We start from the raw sequence: 20619 nt of genomic DNA, 5'->3' as shown, positions 1-20619 counted from the left end.
GGGGACAGGGAGGTGTTCCAGTGTGGATGTGGCACGTGGGGACAGGGAAGGTCCCAGTGTGGATGTGGCACATGGGGACAGGGAAGGTCCCAGTGTGGATGTGGCACATGGGGACAGGGAAGGTTCCAGTGTGGATGTGGCACATGGGGACAGGGAAAGGTCCCAGTGTGGATGTGGCACATGGGGACAGGGAAAGGTCCCAGTGTGGATGTGGCACATGGGGACAGGGAAGGTCCCAGTGTGGATGTGGCACGTGGGGACAGGGTGAGGTTCCAGTGTGGATGTGGCACGTGGGGACAGGGAAGGTCCCAGTGTGGATGTGGCACGTGGGGACAGGGAAGGTCCCAGTGTGGATGTGGGGTTAGTGCTGCCCTTGGCAGCGCTGGGGAATAGCTGGACTCTGATCTCAGAGGGCTTTTCCAACCTCAAGGATCCCATGGTTCTGGGAGCACGGCTCTGCCTGGGCCAGCCCTGGCTCAGCCTTGTTTCCCTCTTTGGGGTTCCTCAGCATCCTCTGTGCTGCAGGAGGGAGCCAAAATCCAGATTAAAAAGGGGCACGGGCACATTTATGGGTCCTTGTGCTCTGCAGATGTTTTGGTGTGATGTGGAGCTGCTCTGCTGTTTTTCCCCCTCCTATTTAATAAAAATTAAATAGGAAACTGCCGGTGTCTTGCCCTTTGTTTAAAGAAGAGAAAAAAGGAAAAAAAAAAAAGCACTTCCTGCATTTTCTGTGGCTCTGAAGTTAATAACCCCAGACAGCACAGGTAGCAGGCCTGCAGTTATTTTTATGGCACATTCCTGTGTCAGACCTGTTTTCAGTTGCTTCTCCTTTGCCAAATTTTAATTATTTGGGGTGAAATTTTCCATGCTGGGTGCTGCTGGCTCCTTCCAAAATTGAATCTGTGGTTTGTGTTTGGACAAAAATTACTCGGCTGTCCCTGGGAAGGCATTTGGGGGAAGCAGGGTGGGGGTTTTGGGTTTTTTTCCTTTTTTTTTCCCTCGGGTAAACAAACAACTCTGCCCTTTTCCCTCTGCAGAGGGAAGGTGCTGTGGGAGAGGGGCAAGTGGGGTCTGCTCCTTCTGCAACCCCCAGGCAGAATCAGCGACCTCTCCCTTTGGAATGGGGTTCAGAGGCAAATCACAGGGGTGGCTGTGTCTGAATAAATAAATAAATGCATGGATTAAACCCCTTTTCCCCCTGGAAGGGCTGTGGCAGTGCTTGGGGGTGTCCTTGTGCCCCCATCCCATCCATGGGAACTGATCCAAGCATGGATGCAAATCCAAGGGATTGGAATAATTGTTTCTAATCAGAATTTAAGTGATCAGGCAAAAAAGCCTGTGCTTAAATCGTCTGAAATCTCATCTCACATTTTTATTGCTTTAAGTTATTTTTTAGTTTTGCTGTAACTGTTAAAATGTTGGGGTTTTTTCCCAATATAGTGTAGCCCTCTTGATAAACATGGATTTCTCAGGTCAGTTTTACATCTGCTTGGTCTCCTATTTTTTGACATGTTATCCTGTTAGGAGATGTTGACTGATACATTTCTTAATTATCACATGATTTACTTTTTGCTTACAACTCGAGCTGAGGAGCATATGGCCTGAAACCACATTCTGCTTGTGTGCATTTTCATTTAAAGGATATTTATTAGCATTAGTTAAACAAAACTCCCCTAAACGCACCCAATATGTAGAAAAGCAACTTCAGGGAGTAACACTTTGAATTGGAAATGATTTTATGGGGCAGATTGTGTGTCATCCTCCAGCCTGTTCCAGCACCCCACATCCGGCCTCCCTGGCATCAGCAGATGAAAATTCTGCTCCTCTCCTTTTTTAATCACAAATTAGGAAATCACCAAAATCAATTCTTTGGGTAAATGGGAGTGCAGGAGATTCTAAAGGAGCACAGGAGATTTCTGTTCCCCTCCACAAAGGTGTTGCTTTGTTGGGGCTGCTCTGACCCATTTTGGCACATTCTGGTTAAACAGTGATTTCCAGCCTTTCACTCTTCCAATTCCTCTGGTATTTTAGTCCTCAAATGCCACTTTTTAGAATTCAGGTGGAATATTTTGGTTTAAATGGATTTTATTTTTGAAGGAACAGGCTGGGAGAGCTGGGGGTGCTCACCTGGAGAGGAGAAGCTCCAGGGAGAGCTCAGAGCCCCTGCCAGGGCCTGAAGGGGCTCCAGGAGAGCTGGAGAGGGACTGGGGACAAGGGATGGAGGGACAGGACCCAGGGAATGGCTCCCAGTGCCAGAGGGCAGGGCTGGATGGGATATTGGGAATTGTTCCCTGTGAGGGTGGGCAGGCCCTGGCACAGGGTGCCCAGAGCAGCTGGGGCTGCCCCTGGATCCCTGGCAGTGCCCAAGGCCAGGCTGGGCAGGGCTGGGAGCACCTGGGACAGTGGGAGGTGTCCCTGCCATGGAGGGGTGGCACTGGATAATTAAGGTCCCTTCCAACCCAAATCAGTCTGGGATTCTGTGAATTTGTTTATTTCAGCATCCAGAAACATTTAAGGCAGCTTGATCTGATCTCATTCAGGCTTAGTTTGGTGTTTTTGTCTAATGGATCATCTCCAGGAGCAACCTGCCTGGTGAAGCCATTGAGATGAGAGCCCTTACCTGCTGTGGTTCCCTTTTTTTCTCATTTTTTCTTTCAAAATAAGGAAACTCCCCAGCACTGGGGATTGTTGGGGTGTCTGCAGGGCCAGGGCTGGGTTCCATCAGCCTCATGGCTCAGAATATCCTTCCAGCTCTGGATATTCCATGGTTCCATGATTCAGTAGGTGCTTTTCCCATGGAATTCTCATGGCAGGAGCCTCACAAGGTCCCTGTGATCCAAGATGTGGCTCTTGGCTTGTGTGAGCTTGGGTTGTGCACAAACCCCTTTGTACAGGCAGGAATTGTGAGATTCCCATCTCTGGGATCCCCAGCACCCCAACAAGGTTTCTGCCCTGGTTCTATATTAAATCTCCTTTTTCCCCTTTCCCCCCTTTTCCTTGTACACAGATCTAATCTTCTAGAAAATGCCCCAAAGGTTTGAGCAATCTACCAGTTGCAGGAACCCATAAAGCTTTTTTTTTTTTCCTTTTTTTTTCCATTGTGTAAGCATGACAAATCATTAATTTTTGATTGATTGCTTTGAATTATGGGTGCTCTGACATCCTTTCTGTAGCTGAACAGCTGTATAACAAATGAACATATCAGTGCTCACAAAAGATTGGAGATCTAACAGAAGCAATTACATTGTCAGCTCCTCCCTTCTGGCTTTTCCCAGGCAATGGAGAGAAGAAATTTTTTAACAGAAATTCCTCAAGTGGCTCACAATAATAATAATAATAATCATCATCATCATAATCATCATAACAAAATACCTTTTTGTAATTGAATTAGATTTTTATCTCTTCATTTCCAGTGGATTTTATATCCCTTCAGAAACCAGGTTGCGTTTCTGCTTTGTGTAACTTGGACAATCCCTTTGAAGAAAATTTTACATGAAGAATTAAAAAAAATAAAACCAAATTGCAATTTTTTTTTTGTTGCTATTCCTTTAAGATTTCAGAATTGCACCAGTGCACTAAATGTGACCTCCATAACTTTTAAATTAAGAATTTATGCTGGCTTGAAATTTATGAAATATTTCAGCATGAAAGAAAGCCTTTTTCCCTCAGGAAAATTGAGCAATAAATCACAGCACTCTCGATTTACTGCCCTACAGCCAGCCAAAGATAGGATTTTTTTCCTTCCCCCCTTCGTTCTGAAAAAAAAAAAATATAAAAAAAATGTAATCATATAAGACAGCTTAGCTGCTATCCTCCCACTCTCTAGAATTTTTAATTTCAGCTGTTTCTGCTTGGATTTATTTCCAATATTCCTGCTCGGCTTTTCAATTTCCTCAGTTATTAAATTTTAATTCAGTGCATTAGCATTTAAATTAAAAAAGGGTTTATTTTATCGAAATCGTTGGCTGGCCCCCATCCTGCTGCACATGAATTGCCTGTTTCTGCCATTTGCACAAAATGTGAAATGCAGCTAATATCTTTTAACTTGTATTTGCACAAATTCAGAAATAAAATTTCTGGGATTGGAATAATATTGTCTTTCCAAGGAAGGCTCTCATCAGTGAGCTGGGAAAGGAGCAAGAGGAGACCCTGGGCCCTCCCTGCTCAGCCCTACCAGGGCCTGCAGGGGCTAATTAGGGCACAGGGCTAATGAGGGGAGGTGTTGGGCCTGGAGGGGCCATTCCTGCATGGCATTGGGACAATTTGGCCATTCCTGATTTCCCACCTGGCTCTGCATGCCAGGGATCACTGCTGGAGACTTGGTGGGGATGGGCTGGGTGGCTCAGAGCCTGCTCAGAGCTGGGCCTGGGGCGTGTGTGCAGCTCTGGGGTACCCCAGGTTTGGGCTGGAGAGCAGCCTCATCCTTCTGAACCTAACCAGCTCTTCTGTTTTCATCTCCTAGGCCGAGGAGAGCAACAGCAGCGGGCGGAGGAGCTCTTCCAGCAGGTAGGGCTGGGATGTGCTGGGTGGGTCAGCTCTGCTCAGTTGTGCTCTCCACCCTGGAGATGGGGTGGCCAAAGGTGGGATGGGTGTCAGAGCTGTGTCCATGCAGCCCTCTCTGGATATGGCTGGAAGGATGGCGTGGGAGGCTGGCCTCATCCTGGCACTGGGGACTGAAAGCAGAGGTGGTTTGTGTGTGCTGTGGGGAGTTCCAGCTGAGTGCCCCCTTGGGCTGGGCAGACCCTTCTGTCCTTCAGAAGGAGAGGACAGAGGTGTCCCACCACCCCCTTCCCCTGTGATCCCACTGAGAGGTGTCTCTGCTGCTCCCGCTCTGGAGAGGGACACGCTGAGGTGGGTCTGCCCTGGGCTGTGGCCTCACAGAGTCACTGGGTTGGAAGAGACCTTCAGGATCATCGAGTCCATCCCAGCCCCAACACCTCAACTCAGCCCTGGCACCCAGTGCCACATCCAGGCTTTGTTAAACACACCCAGGGATGGGGACTCCTCCTGTCCCTCCAGGGCCCTGAAAGCCCTGTGAAAGTTTCATTCCTGAGATAAAACTGATCCTGCTGTGTAAAAGCACATCCAGAGAGATCTGGGAACCACTGTGGTGCTGATGCCCTCCCTGCCTCCCCCTGCTGACCGTGCAGCCCCTGCTGGGTCTGATGGTCCCACCGTGCTGGCTGGTCCCTGCCCAGTGCCCCAGCTCTGCCAATGGCATTTCAGGACAAAATCCCCTCATTCCTGGGAGCTTTTTGTCCAGTTGGCACTGCTTGGCATTGAACACATCTGGGGTGCCCCTGAGCTGGGGAGAGAGGAACACTGGGTGTCTGTCACAGGAGACTTCTCTGTCTCACTTTGGGGTGGCTCCCCTGTGGCCCAGCAGTGCTGGCTCACTGGGAATCAGCCTGAAGGAAGTCTTGGAAAGAAAGCACAAGCTGAGGAGCAAGGGGAGAGGAGCCAGGCATCATTTCCTTCCCCTGGATTCTTTATTCCAATCTTTAATTCAGTTTTGCAGCTCTCACTGGAGGGTTTCCCACAGCAGGTGGGCAAGTGCATCCTCCATGTGGGAGCTGACCTTTGGAGTGTCCATGTCACCTTTGGGGTGTCCATGTCACCTTTGGGGTGTCTGTGTCACCTTTGGGGCATCCATCTCATCTTTGGGGTGTCCATGTCACCTTTAGGGCATCCATCTCATTTTTGTGGTGTCCATCTCATCTTTGGAGGGCCCGTCTTACCTTTGGGGTGTCCATGTCCATCTCACCTTCGGAGTGTCCATTGCACCTCTGGAGTGTCTATGTCACCTTTGGGTAGTCCATCTCACATTTGGGGTGTCCATGTCACCTCTGGAGTATCCATGTCACCTTTGGGGTGTCCATCCCTCCTTTGGGGTGTCCATCCCACCTGCCTGGGCTGCCCTTGGGGCTGAACATCCTCCCAGGAGTGAGCAATGGCCCTTTCCAGGGCAGGGATGGAGCTCCAGGTGAGGTGGGAGAACTTCCCTCCCTGTTCCTTTGTGTGTCCAGAGGAGTGTGAGGCTGGCTGTTGCTTTTTTCCTTGTAGAAAAAGTGAAACAAAACCGACTTTGTCATCTACCTGACTGAACAAAACGTGATCAAAAAATGGAGAATGACCAAGTCCATTTAAAAATAATAAAACAGAATCAAAATGTAATATTTCAAGAAAGCTGTGTCAGTGATTGAAGGTGGAAATGTGGCTCTGACTGAATCTGTGAGGTCATCAGTGGATGGAGACACAAGATGGATGTTTCTCAAAGCCATTGCTGCTTAAAACCCTCACTAATTGCAAACTATCGAGGAAGCTTTTAGCAATTAATTTGTATCAGTAAAAATACAAGCAAAAATAATATATAATAGAATATAGTATAATATAATATAGTCTAATGTAATTAATATAATATAATATAAGTTTCCTGGATTTTATCTTCCTGCAATATTTTTTTTTTCACAGTAGCAGGCTTGCTCTAAGGTGATGACTGTGATATTGGGTCAATCCTATTTTTCTTTTTTTACTGCAGTGAATTGATTTTATTCTGTTTCAAGCAAAGCCTGGAAGCTCTGGAGGCCCAGGGGTTTGTGCTCCCCTCACCCCCAGCCCCAGGCCTGTTGCTGCCTTTGGAAGAGCAGGGGCCAGGGTGTGCAGCTGGCAGCTCCTGGTGGCAGAGAGCACTCCCTGTTCTCCTCCCCCATTGACTCCTGTGTGCTTGCTGCCCCTCACTGAGTGCTCAGCAGTGGGAGATTTTAAAAGGTGAAGACAATTCTTTGGAGCACAAAAAGCCCTCTTCCTAGAAGGCAGCCAGAAGAGAGATGGCTGCTTGCCTTGGGGAAGATGACAACTAAGAGACAACCTGACAAAGCTGTGCGTGTTTTTGAACACTCCAGAAAAGGTAGATCAGAGGCTTCTTTCTTCCTTTTGCAAGGAAAAAAGAGACAGTCAACAAAATTAAAAAGCAGCAAATTAAAAGCCAGTAAAAGGCAGGATGTTTTCCTGCATGATGGGCAGCAATGTGATGGGAGTGTGATGGCAGGAGCTGCTCAGAGGGGCTGGGAATGGAATCAGCAGGAACATGGTGACAGGGGTGACAGGGGCTGGATTCACAGGATCCCACACTGCCTTGGGTTAGGAGGGACCTTAGGGATCATCCAGTGCCAGCCCTGCCATGGCAGGGACACCTCCCACTGTCCCAGGTGCTCCCAGCCCTGCCCAGCCTGGCCTTGGGCACTGCCAGGGATCCAGGGGCAGCCACAGCTGCTCTGGGCACCCTGTGCCAGGGCCTGCCCACCCTGCCGGGGAGAAATTCCCAATTCCCAATATCCCATCCATCCCTGCCTCCTGTCAGTGGGAGCCATTCCCTGTGTCCTGTCCCTCCATCCCCTGTCCCCAGTCCCTCTCCAGCTCTCCTGGAGCCCCTTCAGGCCCTGGCAGGGGCTCTGAGCTCTCCCTGGAGCTTCTCCTCTCCAGGTGAGCACCCCCAGCTCTGCCAGCCTGGCTCCAGAGCAGAGGCTCCAGCCCTTGGAGCAGCTCCATGGCCTCCTCTGGACTCATCCAGCAGCTCCGGGTCTTGTGTTGGAGGCCCCAGTGCTGGACATGGTCTGGTCCCATCCTGTGGGTGAGCACATGGCGGGGATCAGTTCCTTGCTGGTGTCCACTGGAGACTTGCTTTAAGCTTCTTCTGAAGCCCCTTGTGCACAGGGCGGGTGTCCTGTGTGGTGTGTGACAGTCCCAGGCTTGGTGGGACAGGAGGGCAGTGTGGGAGCAGCACTGGCAGCTCTGGGCTCAGGGTGAGCACTGGGAGTCTCCATAGGACCATTGGAGCACTAACAACTTCCCAATAATTAATGCCAGCGTTCAGATGGTGGGCTCTGGATCCTGACAAGAAATAATTGAAAAACCAAATGTGCAATTATGTCTGACAAGCAGCGTGTGCTTTTCTTGGTCACCAGAGCCTTGTGTAGTCATGTGTTAGACACGGTTTTATATAATTATTATTGTTTATATGGCGGGTGTCAGAGGAAGGAGGAATTTCAGTTTGGAGTCCTCTGTTGGCTATTTATTTTAAAGTCATTAGATTTGTTTTCAGACTTAACTACACTTAATGTGCGAGACTCCTGCTGAATAAATCAGGCCCTGCTCTAGGAGCTGCATCTGTTTGGAGGGATCGGAGCCAGCTGGGAGCTCAGCCCGGGGCTCTCGGCAGCACAGATGTAGCTGTGGAGGAGCTCAGAGCTCTGCTCCTGGAGCTGGGGCAGTCCAGGGCTGCAGCTGCACCCAGGGCAGGGCTGCCTCTCCTTTAGGGCAGTGCTGACAGCGCTGGGCTGCAGCTCCCACAAAGGGCTCAGAGCTGCAGGTCCAGAGCAGGCTCTGGGTGCTGGCCCAGCTGGAGCAGGGCAGGAGTTCCCAGGGGTGCCTTGGGTTGGCCTGGGGGTTCCCAGCTCTGCCATAGTGCAGTTTTCCCAGGTACTTCAGACCAAGCCGTGGTGCCTCAGGGGTCTGGGTGCTTCAGTCTGTGCCATAGAAGATGTGACGCCCATGGAATCACACAATCCCTGAGCTGGAAGGATCCACCAGGATCACTGAGCCTGTCCCTGCACAGACACCCCAACATCCCACCCTGGGCATTCCTGGGAGCAGTGTCCAAATGCTCCTGGAGCTCTTGGGGCTGGGACCATTCCTGGAGAGCCCTGGGAGGAGAAGTGTCACAGACATCTTTTCATTAAAATCTTTTTGTTAGGATTTTTCCTGCTGAGGCTGAGAGGCTTCAGCAACAAAGTGTAAACAATGATTATCTGCTGCTGTGGAATGCAACAGGTGCATCTGTGATTGGTCTCCTGTGGATGTTTGGATTTACTGACCACTCATGGCAGAGCTGGGTCTCGCTCTCTGCTGGGACACAGACCTTTGTTATTCATTGTTTTCTATTCTTAGCTTAGCTAGCCTTCTGAGAACTTTTCCTTCTATTTCTTTTTAGTACAGTCATAATGTAATATGTATAATAAAATAATAAATCAAGCCTTCTGAACATGAAGTCAACATTCTCATCTCTCTCTCACCCTGAAGACCCTTGTAATCACTGTGGCAGAGAAGCTGTTGAGAAAGGGTTGCACCCACTTTGCTCCTTCTCAGTTCACCTTTCTCCAGCCTCTCTGGTGGCACCTTCCCCTCTCTTCCCTGCATTCCTTGCTCTGTCCTGTGTGAACACATCCTCCCCAGCAGCTCCTGTCACCCAAGGGAGTGCCCTGGGATGGCACCAGCTTTCCTCCAGTCTCCTCTTCCAGCTCTGGGCCCCCAGCACTGGGGAAGGACAATTCCTGAGGCTGTGGTCCTCTGAAGCTCGGGAGAAAACTCTACACCCTGTGGAGGGACAGGCCTGGACTGGGTATTTCCAGGAATTTTTTCCAAAAAAAATTATTTGAATTGTCTTCCCTTTCTTGAAGAGGCAACCTGTGGGATTTTCAGTCCTAGAGCACCAAGAAGCTTCCAACTCATCCAGCATCAGAAAATGAGAAAACTCTTACTAATTAGGCAAGGAATTTAATAAGCCTTGGTGCCCACCAAAGGGCTCTCTCCAGCCATCTTCAAAAAGAAACAAACCAACCAACCAACCAGCACAAAACCCCTCAGAATTGCCCTCTGGCCAGTTCTAGAGCTGTGGATAGTTCAGTTCTATACAACAACCAGGACAGAAGCTGTGGGGAGCCCAGGCAGGTTTCCTTGAGACCCAAAAGAAGGTCAAATGTCCATGTACAAGGAGATGTGAGCTCTCAGACACATCCCAGCTCCAAGGAACAGGAATGTTTTCTGTGTAAACCACACCAGTTTGCCCAGTCCTGGAGAGCTTTGGGTGGTGTGAGGTGGAGAAACGTCCCTTTCTGGAGCCATAAAGTACCAGATGTGGCAGTTCTAAAGCCTTCAGGAGAGCTGAGCCACCAGGAGATCCCTGGGTCACCCCCTCGCTCCTCATGGCATGTTGGAGACCTGTGGCCATTTCAGTTCTCACCCCCTCAGTTATTTCTTAGTCAAGGAACACAGAGCTCTTTCACTGATATAAATAAATCCTTAATCTATTCTCTTTGTTTTTCCCTGAATTTCTTTGTCTCTGTTGACATTTCCACGCTTGAAAATTTAAAGACGCTGGCAGCTATTCCATTATCATCTTAAATTCAGTTTTTAACCTGCATCATTTGTGTGTCGCCGTTTTTATCTGACTGAATTCTTTTGCTTTTGGCAAAGAGCGCGCGGTTGTTTTTTGTTGGATAAGCCAAATTTTTTTTATATTTGGTTAGACTTTCCTCTTCAAACCATCCTCAAGATATTCCTAATAAGGACTGAAGGGAATTTGTTTTGCTAATACCTTAGGAATTCTTTGTGGCTCTTGACTATTGTTCTGGTTTGTATTTGAATGTTTAATTTCCAGAGGAGAGGCAGGCTGATTGGTCCTGGAGTTTACCTTCCCTGAAGGATTCGGGGCTGCCGAGTGTCCCTTGAGGAATGAACGCACGATTAAATTCCTCTTGGACTTCTTGAAGCAGAGTTTGCTGTCAGGAAAGGTTGTGTGTTTTACTAGACCCAGATAGCTGCAAAAATTAAGTATTCTGCTTTGTTTGTTTGTTTTCCCTAGATTTGAGCACTGACACCACACACACCACCGAGTGCTGCATTATGTATTTTGGGGTTTTTGAAAGCTGCTACCTCTGTTTTCAAGTGCTGGCTGCCCTCAGAGGCAGGGGGTGAACTTCCCTGAGGCATCTCTCTTCTACAAAACCTTCATGTCTTTAAATTTATGAACTCCTAAATAATATTGGTATTTATTGGGCAAGTTTCTCCCAGGAAAGCCTGAATGGCAGCTACTATCACATTTCTGCCTGCAGAAGGACATGGCCTCGTGTTCTGATTTCAGTTTATTTTGGAGGGAGAAAGCAGAGGATGTAAATATGTCCCAGGTAGGGGCAGGGTTTGGGCTGCTTCTCCTGCCTCAGGGATTTCCTTTGTGTGCCCAGTTAGTTTGATGTCCCCAGGTCCAACTCATGTCCCCGAGGGCCTCAGAGCCTCCAGGAGCTGCAGCTTCATCCCTGGTCAGAGTGGGAGGGAGCAGCATGTTCAGGGTGGTGGATGCCAATAGGGGACCCAGCAGCCTCGTGAAGGAACCCAGCCAGGCACAAGGATGCAGCTCCTGGCCATGGGCAGAACCAGCACAGAGATCACAGGAGCATGGGTGACCTTGCAGGGAGCCTGTGAATCCTGGGGTTCTCAAGAGCAGGTTGCATGTGGAAAATGCCCAGAAGCTCTGACCACCTTTTGCTTTTTTTCTGTTCTTCAGCAAAGTCTTCTGTACTGCTGAGGGGGGAGGGACTTCCCATCCCCTAAAATACCATCAGCACAGGAGAGAGCAGATTTTCCTGGAACCTTTCGGAATTAAAGTGCACACTTTGGGAATTCACAGTGGAATTGGGGAAGATTGTGAAGAGAACTGAAACCTCCTGGTGGAACATGGATGACCATGAACACCTCTGTGACCAAGGGAAAATTTGGGTTTCAGGAGTTTGAACCAGCACATGGCTCTGTGTGTCACCCACAGTGCTGGTGGCACCCTTGGGTATCCATTTTCTGGAATATGGACAGACTCCCAGATGGAAAGAGTCAAGGATCAGAAGGGATATTTTTGGTGTGCACACGGTGTACATTAAGGAAGTGTTTGCTTCAGAGACAGCAGAGGAGGTTTTCTCCTGTGGAGGGGAGATTGTCAGTAAGCGAATCTCCTTTCCCAATGACCAGAGGCAGCAGTCTACACTGGAAGTACAGTGCCTGTTCCAGAAAATAATCCCTCAGAGGAGGAATCTGGGATGGGGTGGTTGTTGCAGCCCCTCACACATCAGCAGCAGGACATCCCCTCTGAAGGATGCAGGCTCAGGCTGCAGAGGGCCTTTGGCAGAGGCTCTGGGAGCTGTGGCAGGGAGGGGGGGTTGAGTCTCCTGGAGAGGAGCAGTTCTGGACACTGTGACACAGGAGCTTGGGGTGGTGTCTTTGCCTTTCAGGGTGTGAGGGAACATCTGAAGCTGGGGCTGGAGCCAGGAGTCAGGAGCTCAGTTGTAATGCTGGGAAAACAGCTCCTGCTTTTCTGTCTTTTAACTCTGCACTTGAAAATCTTGTTGTCAGATTTTCTGGTGCTGTCTGCAGAAGATGTCCCCAGTGAAGGACACCAGGCAGCTCCTCTGCTTCCTGATCTTCTCCACCTCTTCCTGGTGTAAGGCACAGGGCCCAACCCCTGGGCTGCCCCAGGAAGCAGATGGGACCCATGGAGAGGGGTGGGAAGGCCACCACAGCTAATTTATCAGACAAGCAGATTTTCAACTTACATCCTTCTTTTTCTTGTCTCTTCTTTCATCATCCCCATGTAAAATGAGAATTCATTTACATCTGTTCTGTCTATTCCACTTCCCATAGCTCCAGTCATGACAGGAACCTTCTGGTTCTTGTAAAACCATGGCAGACATCTGTAAATTGAGCCCAGTTTCAGCTTCCCCCATTTTTTGCTTCTTTTAGTTTCTGACAGCTGAGGCCTTTTGATTTAGCCTTGGATGAGCCAGCTGCACATTGGTTTCCAGAAGACAAGTTGGGACATCCCACTGGTGCTGGTGTCCTGCTGGCCTCTGCAGAGGAGCCCATTGCTTGGTGCCCATGAGTGGTTTGGGGTCCTGACTGAACCTCTTTGGTGCTGCAGACCAGAAGAGCCTTCCAAGGAGTGCCCAAACTGTGTTTCAGTTTACCTGGGCCCACCCTGTGCTCTGCCAAAGGTGTCACCATGGAATCACAGAATGGGTTGGGCTGGGGGGACCCTGAAGACCCATCCTGTTCCAGCCCTGCCATGAGCAGGGACAGCTTCCACCATAGAGAGCCCTGGCCATCATTGATATCAGCAAGGCACTAATGATCTCTGGGTTTTCCAGCCTGAGTGTTGTTTAGAAAAAACCAAAAGATGCTCCACATTCGCTGCTGGGGCAGGAGAGCTGTTTGTAGGTGTTGGTTCAGAGTGGTGCATCCTCCTCCACATGTTTCCTTTTCCTCTCCTTTTGAGGAGCTGATGTTGAAGACTGATACTTCACTGATCTCACTCTGCCCCTCCCCAAAATCTCAGCAGGATGTGTGCTGTAAAAATAGCCTCATTAGAAGCCATCTGAGTACATGTGCAATCACAGATGACTCAAAGGGAGCACGGAGCACGCATGTTTCTGTTGCTGTCTTCAGAGAATTACATGACAAATTATTCCTAGCTGGAAGAAATGTCCTTTTATAATTGGGGTTTTTTTCTCATTCTTTCAGAAGGGAGGAGTGTGTGTTTTTTAAGTAGCTTTTAGTCACTTTCATTATTTATGAGGATGCTACTCCAGATCAGAAACAGCAAACTGCAAGCGCGAGCTCCTTGTGGCTGCAGCAGCTGACGGGCCCTGTTTGCTTTCACTCATTGCAGTTCTGCTCATCACAGCCAGGGAGACCCTGCAGGGACCAGAACAGCCCCACGCTGCAGCCTTCATCCCTTCTCCCCCTCCTGCCACAGGAGATCAGCTGGAAGGGGCTGCCGGATCTGTGGCTGGTGTCACCGTGCAGAGGGGACTGGTGTCAGCACCCAGCCTTTCCTTTCTGTGCTTCCCTTGGGAGGAACTCCTGGCACTGCCCTCCTGGCATTGTCCTCCTGGCATTGCCCTCATGGTACTGCCCTCATGTTGCTCCCTGCATTGATGCTGGTGAGGCTTCACACCCAGAGCTGCTCTGGCCCACGTTCTCGTGTTGCATCATTGAGCTCTGCCAAAGCCTGAGGCCTTCAGGAGCTGCCGCAGCGTAGGGCCAAGGAAGCTGTACCCAAATGGGTCCAAGAACCCACTTTTACCCCTGCCTTTCCAGTTCCTCATGCTGAGGCTTCATTAAGGCGTTCTGAAATCTCTCCTGCCTTCACACACTTATGTCTGACATGAAAGTGGCCGTAACGTCATCGGAAGATGAAAGTCTGATGATCAAAGCAGGCAGCAATGTTGAAATGAGCATTGTGAGATGGCAGAGCTGGTATTACAGTAATTGGCTGTGTGGCCTACTTAGTGAGAGCAGTGATACATGCAAGTGCAATGTCTGTTTGCCTCTTTCATGTTGGAAATCACAGAGTCTGTTCTGGGAAGTGGAACAGGACCTCACCTGTAGGAGCAGCCAGGCAGTGTAGTGAGCACTGGGATCCCAAGGCTTCTGCCTCCTCTCCTCAGCATGGAAGAGCCTCTTGGATTGCCAGGGCCCACAGCTCAGTCAAAACAGGGCATGGAACAGTGAAGGAGGTTGGTATTTCCCAGGAAGGGGCAAAGCCCTAGAGAAGAAGTTAGATCCCCCTGTGGAAGGAGATGGGGTTTAAGCCAGCTCTGCCTGGGCACTCTGCTCCTCTGATGGCTCCAAGCAGTTTTTGTGCTGTGTTTGGAGAGCAGGAATATTCTCTTCCCAGGGAACAGCAGCCCATGGATGTTTGAATGCAGGTTGGACCTGCAGAGGGAGGTGGAAGGCCACACTGAACACTAAACCTGCATTGTTTCCTGCAGAAGGGTGGTGGCATGAGGCTGGGGATGGAGCTCAGAGCCACCAGGAGAGGGTGGCCTGGGGACCTGGCAGTGGGAGGTGACTCTGGTAGGTTCTCCCTTGGCTCCTGTGCACTGCTGTCTCCACCAAGTGGAGGCTCTGGCCATCACTGGTCCCAGTGTGGCCCCAGCAGTGCCCTGCAGGGATCTGGCAGCTGGCACATGTCTCTGTGTGGGCACAGGGACGTGGGCACTGCCTGGGTCACACTGGGGAGTCCTTCTGCCCCCAGGACTGACACTGAACTTACCTGACACCCTGAAAGCTTTGAGTTCTTTTCCCTCCGTGCCCTCACCCAAACCTGTGACACCTGCTTGGAGCCTTGGGAGCTGCAAAACTGAAAATTCACTCCTGGTGTTGCTCATCCCCTTTCTGAGCCTTCCCAGCAGTTGTGCCTCAGCTCCAGAAGAGCTGCCATGGCACAGGAGTGGCAGAACCAGGCCTGATGTCTTCCCTCCCCCAGGCAGGATGTTCCCTGTCTCCCCTGTGTCTCTTGGGGAATTTCTGGAGAACAAGAATGTCCCAGATCTCCTGCTGCTTTATCCTCATCTCCAAGTGGAGGTTCTTTGTGCTGCTCAGTAGCAGGGGAGGTAAAAATTCAGCACAACACTGAGCAAGTGCAGCATCATGGGCTTGCAAGGGCTGATGCAAGGACCAAAGGAGTGGGAATGAAATGAAGCTTGAAGCTTCCCTGGGTCACCTCCCCTGGCTCAGTGCATGTGTGGGTTGAGGCTGTGTGTGGTGGAGGCTGTGATGGCTCCTCTCTTCCAAGGAAAACCAGTCCTGCTGGGGCTGTGCACGTCCCCCTTTCCACCCTGCCTGAAGCTTTCCAGTGTCAGTGGCTTCCTTTTCCTTCCTGCTTTGCTCTGGGATGTTGGTACTCTTTCCCCAGCCTAACCAGGAGGCTTCAGACTCGACCTGCTGTGCCATGAGGATCAATCCCTGAGCCCAGCTCTCCTCTGGACCCTTGGGAACATTTATATCCCATTTAGCAACTGAGCTGACTGGTCCTGGTTCTGCTCTAGCCACAGAAGCACGACCTGGATTTCACAGGGACCACAAGAAAGTGATGCTTGCTCCTGCTGGGAGAGCTGGATTCCACCACTGCTGCCTCCTCCTCCTCCTCTGCAAAGCTGTGCAGCCCCAGCTAAGGCACCAAGTGGCTTTTGGAGAGCTCAGCCCTGCTCCCAGGAGTGTCAGTGCTGCTGGTTTTATGGTTTCACTTGTGTTTGAGGGGAACAGCAGGCTCCTCTCATGGCTTGTGAGCCGTGGAATCATGTAGAAGAAAGGTGCTGAAGTATTTGGGGTGTGTCCTTCTGCACATCAGGTATCTGCTCAGAGTTAGAACATATGGGGCAATGAATTGCTGTCAGTTAGTATTTGCAGGGTTAGGTCCCACCCAGGAGCAGACATTCCAGCTGGGAAGTTCCTTTCTTGGCAGAGCTGGATCCACAGAATCAGCGTGCATGAGGGGAAAAGGTTCTGAGGGTCCATTGGTCTGGCCTGATAATTTATATATTCCTCAGCTCCAGACCAAGTGTGGCCAGTGCACGTCTGTACTGAGCCCAGGGACCTCATTTCAGCTGGTTCCAGCTTCCAGCAATGAGTTTGCACTCAGCTCTTCCCTGCCAAGACAAGACAGTATTTTCTCCCTATGAAGATGATGCAATCAAATAATCTTCTAGTTTTCCTTCTGGTGTGAGAAACAGACTGGAGCAGTTTGGTCTCACAGAGTCATAAAGTGTCTCTTCCCAGTCTTGAACCAGTTCAGTGCTGCATTTTGGAACCTCTTCAGCTTTCCTGATCACCTCTGAAACCTGAAGCTGCTCACTGTGTCTGCAGCACATGGGCAGTGACTTCACCACAGCTTCAGACAGGGAGAAAATGATCTCTTCCTTCCATCTTGGGCACCTGAACCGAAAATGTGGTCATTCCTTCAGCTCAGAGCGTGGCTCTCTGTGGCTGCAGTACCATGTGGGTGCATCCCCAGTCCTGGACTTGTCTGACTGTGCTGCAGCCACTGGTCTTGGGCACAGCCAGCTGTGGAGAGAGGGATCCACTGGTGGAGTGTCCTGTTCACAGCTTTGCTCTCCAACCATCCATGGCTCCACCCATCATTTTTAGCTACAGTGGTGGTTAATTTAATTCCAGAGCATGAATAAATCTATACCACATCAACCATTCCAGGAGTCCTGTGGAAATGCCTCTCTATTCAGGAGCAGTGCACATGGAGAACAGCTTTGCCTTGCAGCACAGGGCCTGTTGCTGATTTGGTTTGTGTTTGAATGTGACCCATGCAAAGCTGGCATCATCAGAAAGTCCTTGTATCCTCGCCCCTTTTATAATCTCCTCAGAGGGCTCTAGCCTCAGTCTCACTGGTATCAGCTCTAATCCCAGATCACTTGGCTCATGCCTGGATTTTCCTGTTGCTTTGCCCAGGACTGGCAGGTCCCTGGCTGTGCCATGGATAACTGAGCTCTCACTGCCTCTCCCACCTGCAGCCTCCCAGGGAACTGCCCTGGCTGCCTTTGATCTTCCTCCACAGCCCTCAATGAGGAAGGAAACATTTTCCTATCTACCTTACTGTTGCCTTTATCAGTGTTTTGCATTTCACACCCTCTGGGTTTGATTGATCTGCAATCAATCCCACGCTTTGCTGATCCCTGAGTATTCTGTGCTCACTGCCTTCCCTTGGAAGGGTGCTGAGCCATGCCCTGGTGGCTGAGATGGATGGGCCTGTGGCACACCCAATAATATTACCATAAAGCCTGTCTGGATCTCAACCACATCTTCTCTGTCTCAATCCATCTTTCTCACTTGTAAGAGCCCTGTATGATTTTGGGAGCATGGCAGGGGGGAGTATATGTGAGAAGGCAGGAAATGAGTGGGAAGGCAGGTCAAGGCTAATTCTCTCTGTTTGGGGCTATTAATTGTACATTTCATTCCATAATGAGAATGAAGGGATGAATAATAAAATCTCTGGCAATAGGATGTGCCTGACCCAGTTTGAAATAGTGACTCCATGTCTGTGTGGGAGGTTGGGCAGTAATTACTGGAGGATTGTTCTCTCTGTTCCTCTGCTCCCCTCATCCTGACCTCCCAGGAGCTCCACACTTTCACCTCCAGTTGCACCATCCTGGTTCCTCTGCAAGCTCCATGATCTGTGTCAGAACCCACTGACAGTTGTGTAATTCTCTAACACTGTAATTCATACTTTGCCCTGACAAACTTTATGATGTTCCAAAAAATGTTTTTTTTTTCACTGTCACTGTTGCACAATCTAATGATCATCTATAAGTTCAGCCTATTTTTCATTTTATTTTGTTACTTCTGCTTAAAACATTTTCAAATGCCTTTGGCTGTTCCCAGTGTTTACATGACTCTAAATATGTCACAGTGGTTTCTGTTTCTAGCTAGTCTGAGCCATTATATATTTAGTTCTGATTTCTGTACAAACTGAACCAGCAATTATTTTATCTTTGTATTGCATGGTGGAGTGTATTAATAACCAGTATAAAAAATTGGGGGTCCATAATGAGTGCTGCTAAAGGAGCTCCACTGGCTTATTTCCACATCCTTCTCTAGTGGGCTCACGCCCCCTTTGCCTTTTCCCAACACAGCACCTGATAATGTTGTTTTACAGCCTTGAGGTGTCCAGTTTCCTTTTCTTAAAGAGTTTTGAATATTTTAGATTGTTTTCTCCCAGAAATCCCCAGCTCTTCTTTCCAGATGAAAACACATGCTCTTTAACCTGGTCTGAGCAGAGTGGAGCCCCTCTGCCTTTCCCCCTCTATCAGGCTCTCCCTGTCATCCCAAACAATTGTATCTGTCCATAATGTGGTAGTTTCCCTAAATATCCTCATCCTCCAGATGATCCCCTTTGATCAGCACTGTGTATGTTCAGTAAAGCCTCTGAATACCAGGGCATGTCAGGTTGCTTGAAGGGATAAAAGAGAGGATGCGATGGAGGGTGGAGATTGCTCCAAATTAAAAATGTCAGGGAATCATAGACTAGTTTAGGTTGGAAAAGATCTTGGAGATCATCAAATCAAACTGAATTCAGCAGTGCCAGGTCCAGCAGTGACCCATGTCCCCAAGTGCCACAGAGAATATGGCTTTGTGTGTATGGACTTGTGTTGGCAAAACACCTGCAGGCAGAACTGCTGGAGCTGTGCCCGTGGCCTGCTGGCAACCACGGCAAGTTCTGTGCTCTTCTTTAGGGGTCCAGTGTGTTTATGAGCACTACTGTTGTTTGTGATGATTAAGGTTATTTTCATTACTAGCAAATAATTTTACCACTTTTGTCCAGTTAAATTTTAATTACTTATCATGTATGGCAGACATACATTAATATACTTCTTTTTAAGTAACCTGCATAAACCAGAGCACCTTGAATTAGGTCCTGGTGATGACAAAAAGAGCATTTGCCATTGAGGATTCACATTGTCTTCTCTCTTTCCCCCTCAGGGAGTGTTTGAAGAGGAGCCCGCAGAGCCCCAAAGCCGAGGGCTCCGACTCGGTGACATCTCAGTCCTCGCCCAGTGAAGAGGCTGGAATGATGACTGAGGTGAAAGTGAAGACAGAGGTACCAGATGACTACATCGAGGAGGTGATCTGGCAGGATGACACCAAAGATTCCAAGAAGAACATCAAGGATGGGCCGGGGGACGTGCCTGCGGAGATCTGCGTGGTCATCGGCGGCGTGCGCAACCAGCAGACGCTCGGTGAGGCTCGGGCCACCATCCCTCAGGGGCTCTGGGGACAGGGGGAGGCTCTGGACTCTCAGCTCCATCAGTCTTGGGTCCTGGCTCAGGATTATTGACCTTCTGTGTCTGTTTGCATCTGGCTGCCCCTAAAGGCTCAGCCAAGATCTGAAACAAAAAGCTCCCTCTCTTCTTTTGGCATGTTCAGGGACTTGCCCATCAGTCACCTGCAGCACCTGGTGAGCTGGGGGTGTGTGTGACACAGATGAGGAACTTGGAAAGGAAAGCCTGAGAACCTGACGGCATGTTTTGAGGAAGGTTGCTCTGAGGAGTGTGGATGCTTTCAGTAAATGAGTCTGAGCTCAAGAGCAGGCTTTACAGATTGCTGTTTGTTTGTTTTCCTGATCACTTCTCAGTTGTGGGAATACTTTTGACTCTGGGCTGGCTGTGGTGTGCCCTGTTCAAAACAGTGCTTCCTGTCCCCACCCCACCTCCTGCTGTGATGAGAAGAAGCTTTTGCTTTTTTCTGTGAACATCAAACTGTCCTCTCCTCCTGCTCCAGGGAAGGGGCTTCCTGTGGGAACCTGGCAAGGCACTGCTCTTGCCCTGTCTCTGTTGTCCCTGGCCTGGAGCAGGTCCCTGCAGTGTCTCTGAGATCCAAAGACACTTGCGAATAAAAAGGAAGAGCAATTGGACCAGGTGTCCTTTAAGGGACTCAGGAGAAGGCTGATTTGAGCTGCCAGCATTGCACTTGGGGTTGGTTTGTCCTGCAGGAGGAGAGAAAAGAGGAATTGATGTTGGATTTCCTCCTGGGTTTTGTTGATCATTATCAACATTATCATTACTGCTGGAAGGAAACCCAGGAGATGTCCTTAGCTGGTGATGGTCTCAGAAGCATCGTTGTTCTTCCTGTCCTCCTTTCCACCACAGGACAGCCACTAAGAACAGCAGGGCAGGAGGTCAGTGCTGTCTGTGCAGGTCTAGGGAAAGCCTAAGAAGTCCAGAACTATTTCTGACATGAAGACTTTACAATTTGGAAGAAATACTCTGTGTATCTTCAGAGTTTTTGTGCTTCTGCAACTCTTGATCCTTACATGGGCAAAGCTTGATTGCTGCTGCCCTGGGAGGGAGAGGTGGGGCTATGACTGATAGGCAGCAATGGGAGCTTCTCCTCCAGCCAAGGCCACCAGCCCTTGGAGAAAGCATCTGCAGCTTGGGTGTCTGTCCCACAGGACCCTCTTCTCCCCACAGCTCCTGGCTGGGCAGCAGCAGCTGCTCTGCAGTCAGTGTC

General features: G+C 49.7%; 1 protein-coding gene across 13 annotated transcripts in view; it reads left to right on the top strand.

Moving 5' to 3' along the window:
• Window positions 1–20619, top strand: part of ZNF618 (zinc finger protein 618) — a 147874-nt gene that overhangs the window by 63099 nt on the left and 64156 nt on the right. For all 13 annotated transcript variants that reach the window (XM_074556420.1, XM_074556418.1, XM_074556423.1 and 10 more), the window contains exons 2-3: window positions 4463–4506; window positions 19093–19349. In XM_074556420.1, the coding sequence (XP_074412521.1) occupies window positions 4463–4506; window positions 19093–19349 (301 nt within the window). The remainder of the gene's footprint in view (window positions 1–4462; window positions 4507–19092; window positions 19350–20619) is intronic.

Source organism: Zonotrichia albicollis, chromosome 21 (assembly GCF_047830755.1).
Source record: "Zonotrichia albicollis isolate bZonAlb1 chromosome 21, bZonAlb1.hap1, whole genome shotgun sequence".
NCBI lineage: Eukaryota > Metazoa > Chordata > Aves > Passeriformes > Passerellidae > Zonotrichia > Zonotrichia albicollis.
The sequence above is the reverse complement of the archived record's forward strand: the minus strand, read 5'-3'. Positions and strand labels throughout refer to the sequence as shown.